The sequence below is a fragment of the Aegilops tauschii genome, chromosome 1 (genome assembly GCF_002575655.3).
Source record: "Aegilops tauschii subsp. strangulata cultivar AL8/78 chromosome 1, Aet v6.0, whole genome shotgun sequence".
NCBI lineage: Eukaryota > Viridiplantae > Streptophyta > Magnoliopsida > Poales > Poaceae > Aegilops > Aegilops tauschii.
Window position 1 is genome coordinate 311,732,271 of NC_053035.3, and position 15,365 is coordinate 311,747,635.

Sequence of the window (15,365 nt, forward strand, 5' to 3'; positions counted from 1 at the left end):
AATTACATGATAAATCTCATCCAACCCATCACCGTCCAGCAAGCCTACGAGGGAATTACTCACTCCCGGCGGTGAGCATCATGAAATCGGTGATGGAGGAAGGTTGATGATGACGACGGCGTTGAATCCCCCTCTCCAGAGCCCCGAACAGACTCCAGATCAGCCCTCCCGATGAAGAACATGAAGTGGCGGCGGCTCCATATCGTAAAACGCGATGAATCCTTCTCTTTGATTTTTTTCTTGGAGAATAGGAATATATGGAGTTGGAGTTAGGGTTGCCGGAGGTCCAGGGGGCCCACAAGCATCCCCCTCTAGTATATCTTTCCGCCGGTTTTTTTATATATTTCATAAAAATTCTCCGTAAATTTTCAGGTCAATCCAAGACCTTTGATTTCTGTGCAAAAACAACACCATGGCCATTCTGCTGAAAACATCGTCAGTCCGGGTTAGTTTCATTAAAATCATGCAAATTAGAGTCCAAAATAAGAGCAAAAGTGTTTGGAAAAGTAGATACGACGGAGACGTATCAGTGTCCTCCAATCATTCATCTCTCCCCCACTTATTCCAATTGCGAGCCCTTGTGAATTCCAATAAGTTGAGGCCATGCCAACTTGTAGGTTGTAATCTGTAAGAATATGGATGTAACCATAGCCATTACTGGTACAAATAAATTTCCATTCATTTCTTTCTGTTTTTCGTACAACAATTCACTCACTTTATTTCTATTGCAAAATGTTCAAAGGAATAGAAATTACACCATCAGGCTTGAGAAGCCAAAGAGGGAGACCCACCCCCAAGAGAATGAGCATAGTGAGCTAGATTATGTGCTTCATAATTGGAGCACATTTCTTCATGGGCACAAGAGACTTCCTGAAACTCTGGCAGATATACCTTGATCTCGCCAATAATAATAGCATTGCATCCAACTGAGTTCTCTTTAATGTAACTGACGATTGCGAAACAATACGGAACACTTCGCAGTCGATGAATGGATAAGTCACCAGCATTGCGCCAAAACAAGCGCCTCACAACATGCTAAAGCTCCAAGGTCATCATTTTAGTTAGCGATGGAAACACTATAACCAAATATCCAAAATAGTTGCCATTACGACCACAAAACACAAGTATCACCTCCACTTGATACATCACCATCAATATTTAACTTAGCAATCCCATGCGGCGAATGAACCCATTTCTAGGTTATCCATTTTATCTAAATTTTCATATTCACGTGAATCGGTTGTGCATACCCTAGGTCTAATGTAACATCCCAAATTTTCAATTTGGTATGTTATACATAGATCATCATTGCATATCATATTTTATTGCATTTTGACAAATCCTCGATAAATCCTAAGCAACTCAAGGACCTCGGAGAGAGTTGGGGATTTTCTCGAATTTTCATATTTGATTTTCATCAAATTATAAAACGAGGATTTTGGTTTTAATAATTTTTCTCTCCGGAAAAATATTTCATTTTTAAAATAAATGAGAGGAGAAAATATGACTTCTCCAAAACAATTGAAATACTGGAGGAAAAGTGTTTAAAACATTTATTGGAATTTATTCGGATTTTATTTGCAATTTTATTGCATTATAAAAATAGTGCATGTTTTCAAAAATTTATTTTGTGTCAAAAAAATATTCACCCTATTCTAGATTTTCTAACTAGACGGGGAAAATTTGTTTTATCTTTTCTGGACTTTTATTTATTTTTCTACGAATTTTTCCGCGGAACGTATTTAACAAAAAATTCGCCGCGCCCGACTGGGCCGAGCCCAGCAGAGCCAGGCCGCCGGCCCGCCCGCCGTCTCCTTCCCCGCGACGACGCCCGCCGCCGCCCGGTGTCCATGGCGAGCACGGGAACCCCGGTGCCCCCTTCCCCAAGCCGCCGAACCCCCCCTTCTATATATACTCCCCCTGCCTCCTCCTCTCACCCCGCCGCCCGCACCCGAACCCCGCCGCCGCCCGCGCCGGAAGCCCGCCCCGGACGCCCGCGCCGCCGCCGCCTTGCGCCGTCGCCGCCCCTCGCCGACCCCGCCGCCGGAGCCGCCCCTCGCCGCCCGACCCCGCCGCCCTCGCCGCCCCTCGCCGGAGCACGGGAGCCCCGCCGGAGCTCTGTCCCGAGGAGGTAGACCTCGCCTCGTTTTGCCGGTTTTGTTTTTTTTTAAAACCCCTAGATCGGTTTTTTTCGGTTTTGTTATTTTGTGAACGTTCACCGAACCGTTCGTTTTAACGAACGCGTTCATCGGTTTTTCTCTGTTAACGAACGTCCGTTCTTTAACCGTTCGTCCGTTTTTCTTTTTCCGTCGGATTTTCCGCGATTTTCTCAGATTCGATTTCTGATCGAATCTTCGTTTTTGTTTAACTTTTCGCTCGTTTATCGGAATCAGGCGATTCAAGCGCCTAGAGTTTCGTCTCGAAATTCTCTTTCCGTTTAACCTACTCAAACAAGTTTTTGCTACTGTAAAATTTGACCTAGATCCAGATTAGTAAACGAAGCTTGTTTCTTTCGCCGTTTGACTTTCGTTGCTTTGTTCTAGTTGATTCTTTTTGCAAACCGGAGTTCTTAAGTTGAACTTTCTGGTTGGATCTTTCATTCGAGTTTTACCTGTGCGTTAGATGAGTACTGACTGTCTGCTTGTTTGTTTGCGATAGAGTACCCGGAGTGTGCCGCTTGTTACTTCGAATCGCTAGGTTTCGCGGATCATCAGCAAGGCAAGTAACACTTTGATCATACTTTCCATACCCAGTTTTATTGCATTAGATCTATTCCTCAAACACTTGCATGGTTAGGATCTAATTAAATTGTGGGTTTTGGGAAGTAGTTGAGGTAGTACCTATTACCTGTTCTTTTATCAAACCCTTGGGAGTTACTTCTACGTTGCCATTATATTTCCATGCTATGCTCGTAGACGTGGATTGGGTTTGAGAGATATTCATGACAGATGTGAGATTGTTATTAATGGTTTACCTAAGGTGGCAACTAAAACTCACATCTGGGTGGATTGAGGCACCTGGAGAATCCAGTGTTGTCTGTTTGTATAAGGACCGCCACCCAGGCTCAAAGGGATCATAAGATTATTCATGCTGGAAACTTCCGTGTGCAGCCGCAAGCTATTATGGGCTCTAGCATAGTTGAGTAAGTTGTGGGAAACCTTTCCATGATGGGCTAGCAGATGTAGGGGATTGTAGGTGTACCGGCCTATCTATCGGTTAAGGGGACCTCTTCGGAAAGACTGTGTCTCGATCATCCGTTTCTCAAACATCATGCAGTGCGAGAATCAAGCGGAGGCGATCGAGTCTTGTGGGGAAAAGTGCACAAACCTCTGCAGAGTGTACAAACTAATCATGGTTAGCCGTGTCCCCGGTTATGGACAACTTGAGTATCTAGTACCTGGATTATCATTTGAATCTCATCACCATGTTACTTTAATTAATTTTGTTGGGTTAATGATGACTTCTTAATTGGGATTGAGATGCTGTCAACCATCTCAATGTTTCACAACCACCATGATAGTTAAATAAAATTTATTCCTTTGAAGTAGGGAAAAATTGGCTTTTCGCATAAAACTTAACCATAGAGCTTTCCACCAGCCATATATGCATGTAGTATAGCATTATTATTGTTCATTACTCTCTATGTGTTACTTTGCCAGCATATTCTATGTGCTGACCCGTTTTTGGGCTGCAACGTTTCATGTTGCAGACTTTTCAGACGACGAGTAAGGTGCCTTAGGTCGTGGTCTTATACTCAGTGATGCCGCTGGAGTTGATGGACTCACTTATCTTCCAAGTCTTCCGCTGTTATCGTTTTTAGATGGCCTTAAGCCATATTTATCATACTTAATCTCTTTGGAGATATTCGATGTAATAAGTGTGTGATTGCTACTCTGTTATAAATCCTCCATTTGTACTGTGCGTGTCAGCATTACTGATCCAGGGATGACACTGGTGCACAGCAGCACAGACCATTTGAGGTCTGGTCGCTACATCTAATATGAATCATAGGATGAAAGTATGAGTGCAGAGAGGTGACTGGAACTCTCCTTCATTGATCTTCTAGAATTGGTCATTGTCTGTCACCTCACCTTAATGACCAAGGAATTAAATCTTTCGACGAATATGAATCCGACACCCAAGGTCGATTCCAGAGGGTCACTGTAGAATCTTTTATATGCAACACACTAGTAACCGTGCATCCATAAAACATCTTCAACTAAAATAAGTAAAGTGTGCAAGTTTGTTCTTTTCACATGTACAACTGTTACTCTCATAACATTATTTTGTTAACTTTGTTAGTTTCAGTAGTATTGATGTGGAAACAAATATGTAGAAAAACATGTAATTTACATGGAAGTTGATTTCGAAACCTCGGGGGGGGGGGGGGGCTCAAAGCCCCTAACCAGTAGATTTGGTTGCCCCTTATTTAAGGGGCATTTTCCCAATGAAAAGGTCTTTTGGGTATTATATTTCCCTATAATTTTAAGCTATATCCTCCTCCCCCAAGCCTCAAAACCCCAAACCATTTAAAGGATGAGTACCCCATGAATCTAGGAGTCATCTCTTGACATCCTCCATTGTTCCTCTCCTCTCATCCCTCTATAGTATAATTATCTTTGGATGAGATTCGTGAGAGAGGGATTTAGCATTAGTTTGTTCTTTCTTTGCACTTGTTTCATTGGTTTGAGCTCTGCGTGTTGATTTATTCGGGTGAGAACCCCTGAGCTTGTTACTCTTGGAGGCCACCACCTCCTAGACAGTTTGGTGATTATTGCCTTGGTAACCCCTTTGTGGAGTTTGTGAAGAGGTCCCAGTTGCCCCTTTTGGGGATTGTCAAGTGGTTATTGAGCTTGACATCTTTGGAGTGGAGGAAGAGGATACTCATAGCGAAGGTGTGCTCATACTTAGTTTAGTGGGGCCTCAGAGAACAAGGCTAGAAGATTGGTCTTTGAGGGCCTTTACGATCTTGCGCCTCTCCAGGGAGACTAGAGTACGAGTGACTACTTGAACTTGAGTAAACGATTGGTTGTCTCGTGCCCCCTTCACTTTGCGTAACTCATACTTGCTACTATTGATTTAAATTGTGCTTAGTGTGAATTATTAGCTCCTATCATTCATTTCAATATCTTGCTATTATCCTCTGTTTCCTTATCTTATGTAAGTTTGTCCAACATACATGTGCTTGCATGTATCTTTGTTGTGCACATCTTGTTTAGCTTAAGTTTTTGGTGCAGTTAATTAATGTATTTAAAAATTGTGCTTGAAAATTAGCCACCTAGCTAGTTTATTTCCGCATTAGCATAAAGTCAAATCTATAAAAAAATCCTATTCACATTCCCCTCCGGGCAACATCTTGGGATGTTTCAGAGGCTTTTGTATGTGAGATTAAACATATGGAGCACAAAATATTTAATCAGACAAGTTGACCATCAGAAATTTAATATAGAAAACAAAGAACATTTGAATATTTGAAAATAACATGCACATCTTAGTTAAGAGCGCAGGCGTGCAAAATTCAATTTGTTAAATATAACATAAAATAAATTCTAAAGTTAAATCCGGATGGAACGTTTATGCCTAGACAGAGTCATGGTGGCAAGGGCGTGGTTGCCCGCGACTCTCATGGCAGTCGTGTTGACTGGGGCGGACCCACATTGGGTCGAGTAGGCCTAGGCCCCCAGTCAGTTTCTATTTCTCTAGCTTTGAAGCCCAACTTTTTACTAGTTGGGACCTCAGATAGCAAATCAAATGTGCCCTCCTTCACTTGGGCCTCCACTGAAATTTTGGGCATGTGTCGTCTACCCCTGCACGTGTGAAGGATATTGGAAGTGCCTTTGCTGAGGAGTTATGTGCTACCGTGATGATTTAATTTGGTTGTTGTTCTTATCCAAATTGAAGTTCGAACGGATGCAAAGCTAGTTAAGCTTTCACTGGATATTGGAAGTGCATTTGTTGAGGAGTTATGTGCTACCGAGGTGATTTAATTTAGCTGCGGTGCTTGGAGCTATCTAAATTGAAGTTTGAACATATGCAAAGCTAGTTATGCTTGCATTGAATAGGAAGCAGGTGAATTTCACGCGGCAGGCCATTGCCATTAACGAGCTAAGGGCATCCAACACAAACCCCCAAAAGGACATCGCAAATGTCTGCGGGCATGTCCGGGACGTGTGCACGGACAGGATAGGGGGTGGAGTCATCCAATGCTATCCCATATTTATCCGGTTTCATCCATCTACGCATGTGCATGTCGAGGTTGAGGAGGGACGGGGGTGTTCTGATGTCCCACATGGTGGCTTTTGGTTGGCTGGGCAGATGTCGGGAAAGCCCCCCAAGTTTGCTACGGCTTTGCCGGAATTTGGATGTTCGGAAGCGTTCGCGGACGTTTGAGGGATAGTATTGGATGTTTTCCATGCCCCAGGCCATGACAGAGTCTTGTCGGTGGTCTCCAAATGGTTCAAATTACAGTATCTGAATGTAAGTTTATGCCTGCCTACCCAGGAAACCCACTATTTACAGCACACGGTCGTTCAACACACATACCCCGGGCCCCGAGTAACTCAAATTACTACAAACGTAATTTATTTATTAAAATGGACAAACATACATGAATCAGGTCTAGAGAGGTGACATCTCCCGTCGGTCTGTCACGATGACACAAGCCTGGCATCTTATCTTAAATTAGCCATAGCTAGCGTGTGAGACTGATCAAAACTCAATAGCACCATCCGGAAGCTGCAGTCGCCGGGGCGACGAAGGCGACTCCCATGTCGTGATCACGCTTATGCTTCGCCTGAACTAAGTTCGTTCGAAGGCTCGCCTCCTGCATCTGCAGCACCGGACTCACACAAGAATTGAATAGTTAAGCAGAAATGTAGATATAGTGCAACTAGTCGACGTACGAATGGCACTTAGAAAAGCAAAGGAGTATTGCGTGAGAAAGATCGATCGAATCGGTCCAAAAAGTGAAAGAAGTTCAGTACGGTACAAGATTCAGAGTAGGTCTGTTCCGGTGAAACATCACTGGGGGCAGAAAAAACGACGTGCCACCAACACCCACCTGCAAGCGAGTGACGATCCTGGACAGCCGCATGGCTTCCTCGAGCCCTTCCACCTCCTGCCGTATCGTGCTTGCAAGCTCGCCTAGCGCGCCGCTCGTCGCTCCGGCCTGCAGAAAGGCGCCGGCGACATGCAGTCACACCGGAGTCGAGTACGTACGTGAAGAGAACGTGCAGGAACCGGGGAAACTTTATATTTGCCGTGATTGTTGCGTGCGTACCGTGGCGTAGAACGTGTCGGCGTTGGCTTCGATCTCGGTCACCGTGCCCACGCAGGCGAACATGATCTCGTGGAGCGACTCCATGTCGACCTGCATGCAAAGTGTTGCGCCCTAGCTGTCAGATGGAGGGGAGTGAGAGGTAAACAAGTGTGTGTGTGCGCGCGCGCTGTGTTATGGGGGAGTGCGTCTGCATACTTGGGCGCCGGCGGTTACGGGGAGAGGTGTGCAGGCGGCGGAGAGGGCGCCGGCGAGGTCGGTGACGGCGTCGGAGTGGGGCTTGTCGAGCGACTCCCATGGTGCGAGGAGGGGGAGCTGCGGCCGCAGCAGCCTTTCCAGCTTCAGTTTCTGCCGCCGCCGCTGCGCCACGATCCGCTTCGCCGCATGGATGTTGCGCAGCTCCGCCACGCGGAGCCACGTGTAGAACAGCTTGTTCTGCATGCATGCAGGTGCCATGACCATCCATCACCTCACCAATATACTCGGCCGCTGAAGGACACGATGCGTGCATGGCTCACCTCGGCTGCGGAGGTCGCGCGGGCGACGGCCTTCTCCATCCGAGCGTTGGCGAACCGCCACTGCAGCAGCCGCGTGGCGAGCACGCGCGCCCGGTGCACCGTCTCCTCCTTCTCGGACCCCTCCCTCTTCCGCGCCATCATGTCCCTCAGCGCGCCAGCCGATACTTTATCCGCCGGGGTTTCGTCCGGCGACGCCCCCCCGGTGCTCCGCCTCCGCCTCGTCGGCTCCCAGGGGCCTTGCCTCGCACCGACGCCGGGCTGTGGCGGCGACCGGCGGGGGGATAGCGTCACCGCCCCGGCGTCCGCGCCGTGGACAGTGTTCTGGTCCTTGCTGCTCAGTGCCCGGCGGGGCGGCTGCGCGGCTGCATCGGCGTCGCCGGGGCTTGGCTTCTTCTTGTGGCCGAACGAGGCCGCCTTGCGGAGGGAGCGTGCGAAGTTGGCCGAGGAGAAGAGCGGCGCGGCGCGCATCCCGTCGTAGGCGAACGCCCCAGCGCCGGCGCGGGAAGCAGAGCTGGAGCTGCGCCCCAGCCGGCGCGCGGACGCCGTCTGCGGCCTAGGGATGCTACCGCCGGCGGACTCCATAGACGACGGAGGCCGATAAATTAATAAATATATAAAATTACGAATACACAAATAAGTTAATAAATTATATAAATAAATAAATAAAATTAAGCTTCTCCGAATGGATCAGAGCAAGCGCGGTGTTCGCAGCATCCTAAAGACTAGGGGGGAGAAGAATGAAAGATGCATCACAAGGACACTAGCCGGCTCCAAAACGCCACTAGATATAGGTGGAGAACAGGTGGTTCTTCCATTCCATGCACGCGAGGACGCGTCCCTCTCATGAGGCACGACGGAGCAACCAGATGCCATATATTCTCGACCTGTCGACCATCTCCTCAAATCTTTCCTGGTCGTACGTCTAATAGTTACTCGTACTCATCACACCATCAGATCATTTCACTTGTGACTTTTGATTGTGTGCACACCATCACCATGGAAAGTTCTTTCAGCATGTTTTTCCAGATGCATGTGTTCTGGAAGTGGTGGGGTTTGGTGGGAGAAAGGGAGAGGGCGGGCAGGTGTACGCCATCTGTTGAGTGCCGGTACGCCATGGTGACCTAGAATCCTTTTCAATTTGGCCGTGCGCAAGCTGCAATTTCTTTTCGTACCCGCTAGCCTCCCGGGTCGCTTCCAGCGACTCTGCAGGCGCCGCCGCAGCTACCTTCGGAGGCCCTTCCACGCAGCCCCGTTTACCTTGCCGCCGCTGGAGAGGAGGCCGGCCGCCGGCGGACGGCGGCGGCGGGGTGTCCCAGCCCGTTTTTTTCTATTCTTTCCCCAGGTGATTGCCTTCCGATCTGGCTGTCGTTGTCCCATGCCGCTCGCTTCTTGATCTGTCCATGGCATGGTGTCTCCCGATCTGGCCGTCGTCGTCCCATGTTGTTAGTTTCCCGATCTTTTCAGATCTGGCAGCTAACTGGTGATTCAGGCTCCGATCTGGATGATCTCTATGGCTTGGAGTATGATCAGGGGAAGCACACAGGGCTGGTGCATGGAGGCATATGCATACACATGCGTGGACATGCATGCACATGATCGGCGGCCGCCCAGGTTGCCGGCTAGCTACAACCCATGGTGCTGGCTGTTGGTGTCCACCTAGGACTATGTCATGGGAGATTGGATCTGGGACAGCGGCGGCCTCGCCATGGATTATGGCCTCCATCAAAAGATTTTATGAGAGTTTCATCTCTGCAGATGTGATGGCTGACTTCGGCGGCGAAATGCAAACTGTGGACGATGTCTTGATGCAGAGGGATTGTTGTGCGGTGGCAGCGGGCATATCGCCTGTAGCTACTGGGATCGTGGAAAAGTGGTGGCGACAACACATGAATGACCTCGATGGTGGTGCTACTTGAGCACCCAGTCCAGAGCTCCGGGGTGAAAGCCTTGGTCTCGCCTGTGTTGGGTATACCTGACAATGGCGATGTTTTTACATCGTTACCTTGTTGAAGGCATTGTTCGGAATGCTCGGACTGATTCTTCAGGGTGAAAACCTAGATTCTAGTCTTGGATGGCTGGATCCGGTGACGGTGACACTTGAGTGTCGCTCCCTTCCTTAACGCGTTGCTGTTGAAGAACGTCGTCGTCCGCGTGGTGTAATGAGATTGTCGGTGCAGATATGGTCATTGTTATAGTTTGCCGATCGTGATCTGATCGCTTTGGGGCCTTTTTCTTTTTTCCTCGCCTACGCATAGTTTTGGTCTAGTATGACTTCGCTATTTGCCGGCGTGTTTTGTGTGCGTGCGTTGGTGTTGGCTGTGTGCATCTTAGCTATGCAGAGGCCGGGTGTATACTCATTTGTTTGTATCCTTTTGATGCTTCACTTTGAGTCAATAAAATCCATCCTTTATCAAAAAAAAAGGTACATGAGAAGGCGGGCTGGGAGAAAGAGAGGCGTCAACGTTAGGAAAGATAAAACTGGCATCTTTTAGGTGAGAGAAATGGTGTGTCTATCTCTTGATAGGAACGTGGCCTCTGATTCGGCCGTAGGGAAAGACGTTGCGAACCATTCGAACAAAATGATACTTATTCAAGCAAGATGTTGGAACCATATATCAACATATTTGTCCTGGCGAACGCCCTTCCAGCCGTCTGATTCTGGTGACACATGATCGGGTGCCAAGTCAGCTCTCTCTACTCGTTCACTATTTTAGCTCTCCTGGCGAATGACCCCTTCTTTTTTATTTCTTCAAATAAACTGCACATGTGGCCACTCCAACTTGGAGAGACCAACTAACGAACAGTTACCCCTTGCGGGTGCCCCGCAAGGGTCACTTTTGTGCTTTGAGAGCACGTTAAATGGTGCGTCCAACCGCCGGCGCGTGTCATGTGCTGGGCGCTTCCTCTAGTTTTTTCTGCGTTTTAGGGTTTTAGATGTGTGTTTTATTTTGCATTTAGGTTTTTGCCTCATTTTTCCCTAGGTTTTGTAGAAAAAAATGGTTTTTTGGCGAAGCACAACTGCGCTTCTCAGAAAGGGAAAAAAAATCTCTGTTTCCACGAGAAGCATAGATTTGCTTCTTGTGGAAGCACAGATTTGCTTCAGCGAGTGTGCTTCTCGAAAAGGAAAAAATATGTGCTCTGACGAGAAGCATAAGCAGTACATATTTGCTTCAACGAGAAGCACAAAAGAGAAAAACAAATTGTGCATCCACGAGAAGCACAAATTTGCTCCTCGTGGAAGCATAGATTTGCTTATGTGAGAAACACAAAAGAGAAGAAAAAAATATGCATCCACAAGAAGCACAGATTTGCTTCCGCGAGAACACAAAAGAGAGAAACAATTGTGCATCCACGAGAAGCACACTCTAAAAGGGAAAATCTACGCATCCACGAGAAAACTACAGAGAAAAAAATATGTGCTTCCATAAAAAACAAATTTTGCTTGGGTGAGAAGCACCAAAAGGAAAAAAAGGTGAATACCCACAACCGTGCTTCCTGTTAAAGGGATATCCTTTACATGGAGTAATATGCAGGAGGATCCACTTCTTGAGTAGCTTGACTGGTTTTTCACCTCCTCCAACTGGACCACGTCCCTCCCGAAAACTATGGTTATGCCTATGGTAAACCAGTGTCTGATCACATACCTTGTGTGGTTACCATTGAGTCTAAAATCCCTAAATCTAAATTATTCAGATTCGAGAACTTTTGGGTCATACAGCATGGCTTCTCTGAGGTTGTCCAACTCTTGGTCGAAGCCTTGTTTTGCTCCAAACTCGGCCTCTCTCATCTGCAAGAAGCTCAAAACCCTGCGGTATGATCTCAAACAGTGGAGCAAAGGGATTTCCAGGCTCAAGAATTTGATACATAATAGTAATGATGTCTTGCTTTTCCTTGATAATTTAGAAGAACAAAGGGGCATCTTTCCTTTGGAAGCAAATTTTAGATGTGTTCTCAAAAAACATCTGAATGAGCTCCTACGTCACCAGAATGAATATTGGAGGAAAAGATGCACAATAAGATATTTCAGATTCGCAGATGAAAACACTAAGCTCTTCCAGGCCTTGGTGACTGAGAGGTACACACACAACTCCATTACGTCCTTGCGTCATGATGATGCGGTTGTGCTAGATCATGCAGGTAAGGAGGGGATCCTATACACTGCTTACAAGGAGAGATTGGGAACATCAAAACCCACCACCATGAAGTTTGACCTCAGCAGAATCATACGTAGAGTGGAGGAACTGGAGGAACTCTCGGTCCCGTTCTCACATGATGAGATTGATGCGGTGGTGCGCGGCATGCCACCTGATCGAGCACCCAGACCCGACGGTTTCAATTGGTGCTTTCTGAAGAGCTGCTGGCAGACTATAAAGGGGTACTTTTACAAACTATGTGATGAGTTTTATGAGGGCAAGCTAGATATTACTAGTATCAGTGAGGGATACATCACCCTGATTCCCAAGTTGGCCTCGCCTGAATCTGCTAATGACTATATACCGATCACATTGCTAAATTGTTGTCTCAAGATTGTCACCAAGTTGCTCGCTAATCGTCTGCAGAAGTTGATCTCAAAAATTGTGCACAGGAATCAATATGGCTTCCTCAAAGGGAGAACGATCCAGGATTGCTTGGCCTGGACCTTTGAATTCATCCATCATTGTCAAACATCCTCACGAGAGATTGCTCTGCTAAAACTGGATTTTGCCAAAGCGTTTGACACAATTGAGCACGAACCCATGATGAATATTATGAAGCATATTGGGTTTGATGAGAAATGGCTTAGTTGGATGAAATCTATATATGGTTTGGGGGTTTCTTCAGTTCTTTTAAATGGTTGCCCGGGCAGGAAATTCAAGCGCAAATGTGGTGTGCGTCAAGGGGATCCCCTGTCGCCCTTGATCTTTGTGCTTGCTGCTGACTTGTTGCAAGCGGTTGTTAATGATGCCTTCTTGCACCAGTTAATCCATCTGCCCTTTCCCTCGCCCAACGTGACTGTGAAGGAAATATGCCTTAGAGGCAATAATAAAGTTGTTATTTTATATTTCCTTATATCATGACAAATGTTTATTATCCATGCTAGAATTATATTAACCGGAAACTTGATACATGTGTGGATACGTAGACAAAACACAGTGTCCCTAGTATGCCTCTACTAGACTAGCTCGTTAATCAAAGATGGTTAAGATTCCTAACCATAGACATGTGTTGTCATTTGATGAACGGGATCACATCATTAGGAGAATGATGTGATGGACAAGACCCAACCGTTAGCTTAGCATAATGATCGTTAAGTTTTATAGCTATTGCTTTCTTCATGACTTATACATATTCCTTTGACTATGAGATTATGCAACTCCCGGATACCAGAGGAATACCTTGTGTGCTATCAAACGTCACAACGTAAATGGGTGATTATAAAGTTGCTCTATAGGTATCTCCGAAGGTGTTTGTTGGGTTGGCATAGAACGAGATTAGGATTTGTCACTCCGAGTATCGGAGAGGTATCTCTGGGCCCTCTCGGTAAAGCACATTGATACGTCCATTTTGCATCATGTTTTCCAACTATTATTTATGATGTTTTTATCCATAGTAATGCTTTTTGGAGTAATTCTAATGCCTTTTCTCTCATAATATGCAAGTTATATACAAAGAGGGAGAATTCCGGCAGCTGGAAATCTGGACCTGGAAAAGCTACATCAGGCCACCTATTCTGCACAGCTCCAAACAAGCTGAAACTTCCCGGAGAATTTTTATGGAATATATGAAGAATATTGGAGCAAATAAGTACCAGAGGAGGCCCACCAGGTGGGCACAACCCACCTGGGCACGCCAGGGAGCCCAGGTGTGCCCTGGTGGGTTGTGCTCACCCAGGCCCACCTCCGGAGCCCATCTACTGGTATATAAGACATTTTTACCTAGAAAAAAATAAGGAGATGACTTTTGGGAGGGAGGGCCGCCGTCTCGTGGCGGAACTTGGGCAGGAGCACTTTTGCCCTCCGGCGGAGCGATTCCGCCGGGGGAACTTCCCTCCCGGAAGGGGAAATCGTCGTCCTCATCATCACCAACAACTCTCCCATCTCGGGGAGGGAAATCTCCATCAACATCTTCAACAGCACCATCTCATATCAAACCCTAGTTCATCTCTTGTGTTCAATCTTGTTACCAGAACTATAGATTGGTGCTTGTGGGTGACTAGCAGTGTTGATTACATCTTATAGTTGATTACTATATGGTTTATTTGGTGGAAGATTATATGTTCAGATCCAGTATGCTATTTAATAACCCTCTGATCTTGGGCATGATTATTATTTGTGAGTAGTTACTTTTGTTCTTGAGGTCACGGGAGAAATCATGTTGCAAGTAAGCATGTGAACTTGATATGTGTTCGATATTTTGATAGTATGTTTGTTGTGATTCCCTTAGTGGTGTCATGTGAACATCGACTACATGACACTTTACCATATTTGGGCCTAAGGGAATGCATTGTGAAGAAAATGTAGATGGGCATGTTATTTACTTCTGTGAAGAAGCTGCTAGAATTGCTAAACCTGATAAAAAGGATAAACATAGACCTGTTGTTGGCATGCCCGTTGTCTCAGTTAAAATAGGAGACCACTGTTATCATGGTTTATGTGACATAGGTGCTAGCGCGAGTGCTATTCCTTATTCCTTATATCAAGAAATTATGAATTACATAGCACCTGCAGAGATAGAAGACATAGATGTTACTATTAAACTTGCTAATATAGACACTATATCACCAATTGGGATTGTTAGAGATGTTGAAGTCTTGTGTGGGAAAATAAAATACCCTACTGATTTTCTTGTTCTTGGTTCCCCACAAGATGACTTTGTCCCATTATCTTTGGTAGACCTTTCTTGAACATTGTTAATGCTAGAATTGGCTGTGAGAAACAAACTGTCGGTGTTAGTTTTGGTGATTAGTCTCATTAGTTTAACTTTTCCAAGTTTAGTAGAAAGCTTCATGAAAAAGAATTGCCTAGTGAGGATGAAATAATTGGTCTTGCTTCTATTGTTGTACCACCTACTGATCCTTTAGAACAATATTTTCTAGACCATGAAAATGATTTACATATGCATGAAAGAAATGAAATAGATAAGATTTTCTTTGAACAATGTCCTCTGCTTAAACACAATTTGCCTATTGAAACTCTAGGAGGTCCTCCTCCACCTAAAGGTGATCCTATGTTTGAATTAAAACAATTGCCAAACACTTTTAAATATGCTTATCTTGATGAAAAGAAGATATATCCTGTTATTATTAGTGCTAACCTTTCAGAACATGAAGAAGAAAGATTATTGAAAGCTCTAAGGAAGCGCCGAGCTGCTATTGGGTATACTCTTAATGATTTAAAGGGCATTAGTCCTACCCTATGTCAGCACAAAATTAATATGGAACCTGATGCCAAACCCGTTGTTGATCACCAACGTCGGTTAAACCCGAAGATGAAAGAAGTGGTAAGAATGGAAATATTAAAACTTCTGGAAGCAGGTATAATCTATCCCATAGCTGATAGTAGATGGGTAAGTCCTGTTCATTGTGTCCCTAA

General features: G+C 45.8%; 1 protein-coding gene across 1 annotated transcript; it reads right to left on the reverse strand.

The window, feature by feature from the left end:
* Window positions 1-6,565: 6,565 nt before the first annotated feature.
* On the reverse strand, window positions 6,566-8,628 carry LOC109759533 (QWRF motif-containing protein 7). Its single transcript, XM_020318354.4, has 5 exons — window positions 7,795-8,628; window positions 7,475-7,711; window positions 7,280-7,369; window positions 7,061-7,168; window positions 6,566-6,829 (listed from the first exon to the last, which is right to left on the reverse strand). The coding sequence occupies exons 1-5, from the start codon at window positions 8,374-8,376 to the stop codon at window positions 6,716-6,718; spliced, it is 1,131 nt and encodes a 376-aa protein (XP_020173943.1). The 5' UTR covers window positions 8,377-8,628; the 3' UTR covers window positions 6,566-6,715.
* Between the last annotated feature and the right edge of the window lie 6,737 nt (window positions 8,629-15,365).

Excerpts from the sequence above, each read along its gene's own strand:
- LOC109759533 (XM_020318354.4), bottom strand. The coding sequence starts at position 8,376 with ATGGAGTCCGCCGGCGGTAGCATCCCTAGGCCGCAGACGGCGTCCGCG. Across the intron at positions 7,712-7,794 it reads GCGCGACCTCCGCAGCCGAG|AACAAGCTGTTCTACACGTG; the intron begins GTGAGCCATGCA and ends GCATGCATGCAG. Across the intron at positions 7,370-7,474 it reads CCGTAACCGCCGGCGCCCAA|GTCGACATGGAGTCGCTCCA; the intron begins GTATGCAGACGC and ends CTTTGCATGCAG.